Raw genomic sequence first — 9,855 nt, 5'->3', positions numbered from 1 at the left:
TTTTTTTTTTTTTTTCTGAGACGAAGTCTCACACTGTTGTCCAGGCTGGAATGCAATGGCGTGATCTCAGCTCACTGTACCCTCCGCCTCCCAGGTTCAAGCAATTCTCCTGCCTCAGCCTTCCCAGCAGCTGGGATTACAGGTGCCTGCCATCACCTCCAGCTAATATTTTGTATTTTTAGTAGAGATGGGTTTCAATATGTCGGCCAGGCTGGTCTCAAACTCCTGACTTTGTGATCCACCCGCCTCAGCCTTGAAAAGTGCTGGGAATACAAGCATGAGCCACCGCTCCAGGCCTCTACTTTTAACTTTTATGAATATGCAGTGTAGGGAATGCTTCCTTTGAATCCATATTCATGAAAGTAGCCCCACAGCAATATTTATAAAGTGATTTTAAAAAAGTTATTTCTAGGATAATTCAATGATACCTTAGCCTTCACTAAAAACTTTTCGAACTTCTAGTTTAAAAAAAACAAAAAAAGACTGGGCGCAGTGGCTCATGCCCATAATCTCAGCACTTTGGGAGACTGAGGCAGGCGGATCACCTGAGGTTGCAAGTTTGAGACCAGCCTGACCAACATGGAGAAATCCCATCTCTACTAAAAATGCAAAAATTAGCCAAACATAGTGGTGCATTCCTATGGTCCCAGCTGCTTGGGAGGCTGAGGCAGGAGAAGCACTTGAACTGGGAAGTGGAGGTTGCGGTAAGCCGAGACTGTGCCACTGCACTCCAGCCTGGACAACAAGAGCAAAACTCCATCTTAAAACAAACAGAATTGCTTGAACCTGGGAAGCAGAGGGTGAAGTGAGCCAAGATCACGCCACTGCACTGCAGCCTGGACGACAGAGTGAGACTCTGTCTCAAAAAAACCCCAAAAACAAAAAACCTAGGCAAATATGTACAGTAGACAGCATAAAGCTGATGTTTTCAAAAGCAAGTTATGACTCATAAATGCATGGATTTCTTTAAAAAGGTTGCAAAGCTTAATATGAAGGGATCTGTTTGGTCATTTCACATCATAAATTTCATAAGCTGCTATTGTGAAAAAGTTACCATCTTACAGGATTGCTGCTAATACATCTTAAAATCCTCAGACTAAAAGGAATCTCTTCCAAATTAAGTTTCCAATTTGAAACAAGAACATTATGTTTTACTACATTTTAACTTAAACATAAATGTAAAAAATTTGGGAAAATGAGCTTCAAAATGAACTTTATTTGCAATAATGAAATCAAAGACCTCAGAAATTAAAATGTTTTCCCATAAATTTACATTCTTATCTATTCTCTATTGAAAGTCAAGGTAAATATAATTTACAATTTCTTGAAACTGAAAAAGTTGCTGGGCATGATGGCTCACACCTATAATCTCAGCACTCTGAGAGCTGAGGTGAGAGAACCGCTTGAGCCCAGGAGTTTGAGACCAGCCTGGGCAACACAGGAAGATCCTGTCTCTACAAAAAAGAAAAAAGATTAGCTGGGTGTGGTGCACACCTACTGCGGGGTCCCTCCCATCTACTATGGAGGCTGAGGTGGGAGGACTGTTTGAGCCTGGGAGGTGGACGCTGCAGCAGGCTGTGCTACTGCACAGCCTGTCTCAAAAACAAAACACCAACCGAAAAAGTCTTGAGAATGTCATAATCTTTTAACAGATTATAGTTAAAGTAAAATAAGTTGTAAGAAGACCCAATGGTAAGGATCTTATCAGTGGGAGTCCATTTACATTTCTACAGGGAAGCAAAAGGCACCACATTAAAATCACATGCTAATTACCAACCTTGGCTTTGCAGTCCCCAAATTCTGAAACCAAATTATTTTTGTCTATATGTTTCAGTGGCAGATAACATTTTTTGAGAAGAGAAAATTAAAGCCGGGAGCAGTGGCTCATGCCTGTAATCCCAACACTCTGGGAAGCTGAGATGGGAAGATCACTTAAGCCTGGGAGGTGGAGCTTGCAGAGAGCCAAGATCGCACCACTGTACTCTTGCCTGGGCAACAGAGGCTCTGTCTCCCAAAAAAAAAAAAAAAGAGAGAGAAACAGAGAATTAAATCTATTAAGAGTAGTACAACTTTCAAAAAGTTGGAGCCGCTATCCTACAATGTATACATATTCCAAAACATCATGTTATACATGATAAATATATACAATTTTTGCCAATTAAAAAAAAAGTTGGGACTAACTAGATTAACATCCTAGGTAGTATTTTACATTTTAAAAATAAATAGGCCAGGCGCAGTGGTTCACACTTGTAATCTCAGCAGTTTGGGAGGACAAGGCTGGCAGATCACGAGGTCAGGAGATGGAGACCATCCTAGCTACCATGGTGAAACCCTGTCTCTACTAAAAATACAAAAAATTGGCAGGGCATAGTGACACATGCCTGTAGTCCTAGATACTTGGGAGGCTGTGGCAGAAGAATCGCTTGAACCCAGGAGGCGGAGGTTGCAGTGAGGCGAGATCATGCCACTGCACTCCAGCTTGGGTGACAGAGAAAGACTCTTGTCTCAAAAAAAAAAAACCAGGGTCGGGCGCAGTGGCTCAAGCCTGTAATCCCAGCACTGTGGGAGGCCGAGGCGGGTGGAGCACAAGGTCAAGAGATCAAGACCATCCTGGTCAACATGGTGAAACTCCGTCTCTACTAAAAATACAAAAAATTAGCTGGGCATGGTGGCGCGTGCCTGTAATCCCAGAGACTCAGGAGGCTGGGGCAGGAGAATTGCCTGAACCCGGGAGGCGGAGGGTGTGGTGAGCCGATTTCGCGCCATTGCACTCCAGCGTGGGTAACAAGAGTGAAACTCCGTCTCAAAAAAAAAAAAAAACCCAAAACCAAACCAAAACAAAAAAATAGTATCAGATGCTTCTGAGAACAGCACAAAAATATGACCACCTGCTCATTTATCCACTATCATTTTTACATGTGAAGATCTTCAAAAACTAGGAAAATTATAAATCGGATAAAGATAACAAGGACTCTACTTGACATTTCGGTCGAGGTGGCTCACACCTGTAATCGAAGCCTTTGGGAAACCAAGGCCAGCAGATCACCTGAGGTCAGGAGTTCAAGACCAGCCTGACCAACATGGAGAAATCCTGTCTGTACTAAAAATACAAAATTAGGGCCAAGCACAGTGACTCATGCCTGTAATCCCAACACTTTGGGAGGCTAAGTTGGGTGGATCATGAGGTCAGGAGTTCAAGACCAGCCTGGCCGACGTGGTGAAACCTCGTCTCTACTAAAAATACAAAAATTAGCTAGGCACGGTGGTGAACGTCTGTAATCCCAGCCACTTGGGAGGCTGAGGCAGAGAACTGCTTGAACCCAGTAGGCAGAGGTTGCAGTGAGCCATGATCATGACACTGCACTCCAGCCTGGGCAACAAGAGTAAAACTCCATCTCAAAAAAAAAAAAAAAAGAAATCTCAAACAATTTTTTTTTTAAGAGATAGGGTCTGTCAGCCTCCCAAGTAGCTGGGACTACCACTGCAACCAGCTTGAAATCTCCAACAATTTTATCCAAAATCAAAAGTGGCTCAGAAAGAGTCAAGAAGGCACCCAAGAGAAAAGTGCTAGAATCACAGTAGAGTCCCTCTCTGAAATTTGACAAAATTAGTAAGAAAAAAGTTGGCAATTACTTTGTCATCAACGTTTACCCCCTTCCTTAGGGCATGTTTCACACTACACTATGGAAGCTAGCTAAAAGATGCATATTCCTCGCCAGACTTAAGGTAAATAGCTGCATGTCATTCACTTATCCTCACATTCTTTGGAACCTAGCAAACTGCCTTACACATAGCAGTGACTGAAAGACTGAATGATTTAAGGCGACACGTGTACCTAGATCCAGGTAATCAATGAGACTCTAGTAAGAACAGTCATAGTTTCATTTTAGCTAATAAGCACTGAGTAATTTGATAAGTTGCTTTTTTTATTTAGAAAGTTTTAAAAGTAGATTTTAAAGCTCTGAATAACATATTTACATTTTAAATGTATTTGAAAGTATGGTAGTGAGACATTTAAAAAATACATCAACATGGCCGGGCGCGGTGGATCACGCCTATAATCCCTACACTTTGAGAGGCTGAGGCGGGTGGATCACGAGGTCAAGAGATCGAGAACATCCTGGTCAACATGGCAAAACCCGGTATCTACTAAAAATACAAAAATTAGCTGGGCATGGTGGCGCATGCCTGTAGTCCCAGCTACTTGGGAGGCTGAGGCAGGAGAATTGCTTAAACCCAGGAGGCAGAGGTTGCAGTAACCGAGATCGCACCATTGCACTCCAGCCTGGGTAACAAGAGCGAAACTCCGCCTCCAAAAAAAAAAAAAAAACACACATTAACGTAAAAAATGATTGGGCTCACTGTGGAACTAGACAGCATTGGTAGGGTGAACATAAAGTGACTGGGCGCTAATCTCTATAAAATGTTACCATGAGAAGAACACTACAAAGTGAGTTAAAGTGGCCCTGGAATTCTTACCAGAAAAGTATTAACAGGCAAACAGAAAAAATGTAGAGTACTGCCATCTCCACTAAGGGTCTGGAAGGTGGGGAGCCTGTTGCCACTCCCGAGGAACATTTACTTCCGTTCCAATTCACATGATGCTGCTGAAAACTGAGGTACAGAAGAGATGGTTCAGTCTGTGAACTCACTTCCCGTCACCCAAAGAAAATGATGGAATAGCAAGCCGACTGGGCCCTTTCTAGACTTCTGACAGTTCAAGCTCCATCAATGCTCTAAAGCGTCAGTCTAGGGAAGAGGTAAGGCAAACCACAGCCCTCAGGCCAAATCCAACCACTACTTTTTATACAGCCCAAAAGTTAAGAATGATTATTTGTATTTTTGAATAGTGGGGGTGGGGGGTGTCAAATGACAAATCATATTTCATGACACATGAAAATTATATGAAATTCAAATGTCAGTGTCCATAAATAAAGTTTTAATTGGAACACAGCCATGCTCATTCAATTACATGTTGTCTATAGCTGCTTTAGGGCTATTTCAGCTCACTAAGCCTGCAATGTTTGCCACCTGGCCCCCTAGAGAAGCAGCATGCTGACCCCTGGACTACAGCATTTCTCTACACTCCTGGTTGCACTGTCTTTCTGAGAAGCAGCCCACTGCTTCACAGGGTTGAGCCTTCAAGCTTGTCAAGTGTCCATCTCGCGACTGTGTCGCCCAAAGTTATATTAATGAAATAATAGAATTTAGTGTAATTCATTAGGGTGGTTACAAAGACAAAGTAACATATAACTTGCACACACAAGGCTCTGAACAGGAAGCACCATGCAAGTACATGATAGGCATGTTCAAACCTTTTACCTGACTATTACATCCACTTCATGGTCACACTACTGAAAGGAAACAAGGGCTACAGAGAATTTAGAGGTGGACAGATGACTGAGAGCACAAAAATTATACCACTAAATAAATGCTGAGGCCAGGTGTGGTGGCTCAAGCCTATAATCCCAGCACTTTGGGAGCTGAGGCGGGTGGATCACCTGAGGTCAGGAGTTCGAGACCAGTCTGACCAAAATGGTGAAACTCTCTTTCTGCTAAAAATATAAAAATTAGCTGGGCGTAGTGTTGGGCACCTGTAATCCCACCTACTCCGGAGGCTGAGGCAGGAGAATCACTTGAACCTGGGGGGCAGAAGTTTCCGTGACCAGAGATAGCGCCATTCCATTCCAACCTGGGAAACACAGCAAGACTCCATCTCAAAAAAAAAAAAAAGAAAAAGAAAAGAAATGCTGAAAGAAATGGGATTCGTTGGCCCAAAAGAGAGAAAGGTAAGAAAATAACTGATAGTAGCAAGGGTGCCAAACCCTGTATTTGCTAATAGGTCAAAGTCTTACTGATGACAATAATGGCAGTCTGAACTAATATTCCACAAAATATGTATCTAATGAATTAAATGTAACTCATGAGACTGTTATTCCTGTCTTAGGCCATAAACTAGACCCCTGAAAGATAATCATGGTCAAATATTGTACTCTAAGTCTTCAACAGATTATTTAGGTGCGTTCCTTTTTCATTAGGCATGTTCTATTTGCTGACATTGATGTAAGCCCCTAGGAAAGGTGTGCTACTAGTGTGCAGAGGTTCAGTAATATTCAAGTAACTAAAAGGTAATTAAGTTTCATAGCCACACACCTTTGCACAGGACCAAGTATGGAGAAATGGACTTAAATTACAGAATGTAGGTTACATTCAAGAATGTTCCAACTATGATATTTTAATTACTCTAACAGAGCACTGGGGGTGAAGGAATTTTCTTCCCAGGACACTGTTCAATTAGAATGCTCCGTCTGGAACTTTCTGGATGCTTTCTTAGAGCAAGGAGAATGGATCTGAAACACTCTTCTTCCATGGCAGTGATTCTGTAATTTTAACTCTCCCAGTTTTTAAGAGTAAGAGAGCCTGCAGCCATTGCTAACTTTTGTTTTGTCTTGAAGGTGGTCAATGTACATAGGACTACAGTTTAAGATAAACTTTAATATCCCAAATTAAAATTTGATTATAATTACGACTTTTTTAAATTACAGAGATAAAGATGCATTTCCATTAAACAGAAATAGTGGGAAAATAGGCATAGCTTCCTACTTCTTTGCTCCTTTCAATGAGGCTAGGTAGTTGATTATTTCAAAACATCCAACACTTAAACATAGCAAGTACTCAATAAATGCTTTGTGAAGAAAATATAGTATATTTCCTATTAGTTTTGTAACTTTTGAAATACAGAACGGAACCACTGAACACAGAATATTCTTTGAGTCAATCTCAACGTTGCAATTAGTAATGTGAATTTTGAAACTTGTTCTAAATACAATTTTAATCAATCTGAGTTTTTCAGCCTTGAAATTCTAAGGTCTGTATTTCCCAAAGAATATCCTTCCCATAGTGCGAAGCACACACTAAACTGACTCACTAAACTTTCTCCACTCCTACATCACCTATACAGGATTTTAAAATCATGAGTACACAAACTTTTAAGCCACTTCTACAATCTTGCATTAACCTTAGCAGGATAAACTTTTCGCCAAATCTCTTTAACACTTTTTATCCAAAAACCTGTAGTAGTGAAACAAAGAAAACACAACCCCCTCCTCCTTTTCTAAACCATATGGCAGTAAATTAAAGTTAACTTATTTCTTACCAGCTCAAAGCCTAAACATCGACCCTAAACATTTGTCTCTTTGTGCCCTGGGACTGGGCTTAGAGCTGTCTGCTTATTTGCAACTGTACTCCAACCATGTTTTTAAATCTTACAACAAGGTCCAAAACGACCCCCGACCATGAACAGACCTCACCATCGTCATTTTCCAAAACCTAGTCTGGTAGGCAGCACATGCCGACGAGGGCCCCGGGGCTGGCGGGGAGCGAGTCCTGATCCGCCTGGGTGACTGAGCAGGGAGTTTGCTTGCCGCGACGGGGTCGGATCCACCCCGGGAACTTGTTACCCGAGCCCAGGGACGCGCTGAGGCCTAGCCGCGAGGCCGGGGCGGGCTCCAGGCGGCGAGGGCTTCCTGTCCCCTGGCCGCAGAGCCTTCCCGCCAGCCCCGCGGTCGCCCGCAGGCGGGGACACTCGCCGTCGTCTCCCGGCGACCGGACGCGCCTGCCGGGTCCCGGGCCGGCTCTTTCGCCTCCTGCTGCCGCCCGCGGCCCGGCTCTGCGACCACACCGGGCTCTTCCGGGGCGGTGGGAGCGCTAGGCCGCGCTGGGGCCCGCGGCTCCCGGACCGGCCGGGCGGGCCTCGGCGTCCAGTATCAGTCCCGAGGGCCGAGCTCCCGCCGGTAACGGGCCCCACCGCCTCCCCTCCCCCCCTCGCCCCATGACAGTGCAAACCCTCCGGCCGCCCCGGCCGCCCCGCCTCCAGCACAAGGCCCAGCTAAGGGCCGCGGCCGTGGCGGTAGCAGCGCCGCGGCTCTCCGCCCTCGCTCGCTCGCTCCCGGCTCCAGCGCCTCGGGCCCGGCTCAGGCTCGGCCAAAGTCTCCGCCGCTTCCTGGCCGCCCTCCGCCGCGCCCGGCCCGGGCGGGGTAGGCCGAGGCCCGGGCGGTGCGGGTGGGGGCGGGGGCTCCTCTCACCTTCATGTCGGGACATCCTAGTTCAGACGGTGGCGGCTCGGCCCCTCCCGGGCTCCGGCTGCAGTGTCCCCCGCGGGGTCCCGGCGCTGCCCGCGCCGGCCGGCCGACTCCCACTCGACTCCTGGGCTCGGCCGCGGGGGCGGGGTGGGCAGGGGAGCGCTCCCGCGGCGGCGGCGGCGGCGGCGGGGAGGCGGCGCGGGGCGGGAATGGGGCCGGGCCTGGTCGGGGCTGAGCTCCTCCAGGAGGCGGGTCCGACGCCGCGGCTCCGCCGGCGCCCGCCGTGACTCCGGTCACTCTCGGGCCCGCCGGCTCCCGGCAGCGGCGCGGCGCTCCGCAAATCCCGCTCCTCCCCCCCCCCGGCCCCCCCCCCGCCCCTCTCCCCCGGCTCCCGGCCGCCGCCTCCTCCTCCTCCTCTTCCTCCTCCTCCGCCTCCTTCCGCCGCCCGCACGCCAGCCCCGCCTCTCGCTGCCCGCGCCGGGCCCAGCCGCCCCGAGGCCCCGCGGCCGGCGGGGGCGGCGCGGCGGCGACGGCTCGGGTCGCGGCGCTTGCCCGCGCTTGCCAGCAGGCCGCGATCAGGCGCCCGAGCCCAGCCTCCGCCTAGCCGCCGCCGCGCCGCCCCGCGCCGCGCGTAGGGAGGAAGAGGAAATGCCCAGCGCCGGCTCCAGCGGCTCACCCGCGCGGCCTGAGGAGCGCCCGCCTGCCTCGCCGCCCCCAGCTCCGCCTGGGGCGGGCCTGGGCCTTGGGCTGGGCCGGCCGCGGGCAGTGGGTGCTTCTCTGCGGCGAGCTGCGACTCAGAGGGGCTACTGTCCCCAGGTGTATGGCCCCCGGGCCGGCCGCGGGCAGCGAGCTCCGGCCCCACGGAGAGGCCGCGGACCGCCTGAGGACTTGTGTTTGTGTGTATTTTAAGACAATAGCCCAGAAGGGAAAGGCAGCTGGCTACCGGTCGTCGCCGGCATTCGCCGGCCGGGTTCCTGGCGGTCGGGAGGGAAGCTGGGAGGCTGCCGGGCTCCGAGGCCGACTAGACTCCGCGCCGGGCAACCCCGGAGTCCGGCGGTATCCGCGCAAACTGTCCCCGCGCCTTGTCTCACCGTGAATGCCCTGCCTTGAAAACTTGGAGTTTTTTGTTTCCTGCAAGTGGTCTGCTTTTCCGATTTTATCTGTGTTTTACATTTTTACTTTCTTTCTTATTGTCAACTTTGTTTTCAGGCATTATTAATTCAACAAATCTTTGTACTGCCCCTTACCACGTGTCGGTGTTAGCGTGGTTTGGTGGAAATTGATGGCGCTTTGAAGTCAAGACAGATCGGCCATGGGATTTTGGCTCTGATATCCTCTGTGTAACCGTGGACGAGTATCAGGGCTTGCTGAGCCTCCATTTGTCTGTTTGGTTTTTGTGGTTGTTTTAATTTATCTTTTTCCATTTGAAGTTGTGGTTTTTGCATAAAATTGAACTGTTAACAGGCTAAGTCAACTGAAATTGGAATCTAGGGTACTGCTTGCTTTGGGGTTACTCTTATACTCTCCACCATTCACTGACTGTGTGACCTCTTAACCTCTCTGTGCCCTGACTTCTCTGTCTCTAAAATGGACATAACAACAGATGTTTAATAATAAGAGAGTTGAAGTGCTAAAATGCATATAAAATACCTACCACAGGACACAGTAAAAAGATTGTTACCGTATTTCATTGAATCTGATTTTAAGACATTTCCTGATTTCAAAGAAACTAAAACTCATCTCAAAGTCCAGAAAGTAGGTTTTGGGTCACTCA

The 9,855-nt window shown here is 48.0% G+C and overlaps 1 protein-coding gene across 1 annotated transcript in view; it reads right to left on the bottom strand.

The window, feature by feature from the left end:
- The window catches only part of KCMF1 (potassium channel modulatory factor 1), an 81,587-nt gene extending 73,305 nt beyond the window's left edge, over nt 1-8,282 (bottom strand). Inside the window, exon 1 of the mRNA XM_032243495.1 lies at nt 8,085-8,282. Within this exon, the coding sequence (XP_032099386.1) occupies nt 8,085-8,100 (16 nt within the window). The 5' untranslated portion in view covers nt 8,101-8,282. The remainder of the gene's footprint in view (nt 1-8,084) is intronic.
- Nucleotides 8,283-9,855: the final 1,573 nt, after the last annotated feature.

This window comes from Sapajus apella, unplaced genomic scaffold (assembly GCF_009761245.1).
Source record: "Sapajus apella isolate SASKATOON/1434 unplaced genomic scaffold, GSC_monkey_1.0 scaffold52, whole genome shotgun sequence".
Classification (NCBI taxonomy): Eukaryota; Metazoa; Chordata; class Mammalia; order Primates; family Cebidae; genus Sapajus; species Sapajus apella.
Note: the sequence above shows the minus strand (reverse complement) of the source record. Positions and strands in the feature narration are given on the sequence as shown.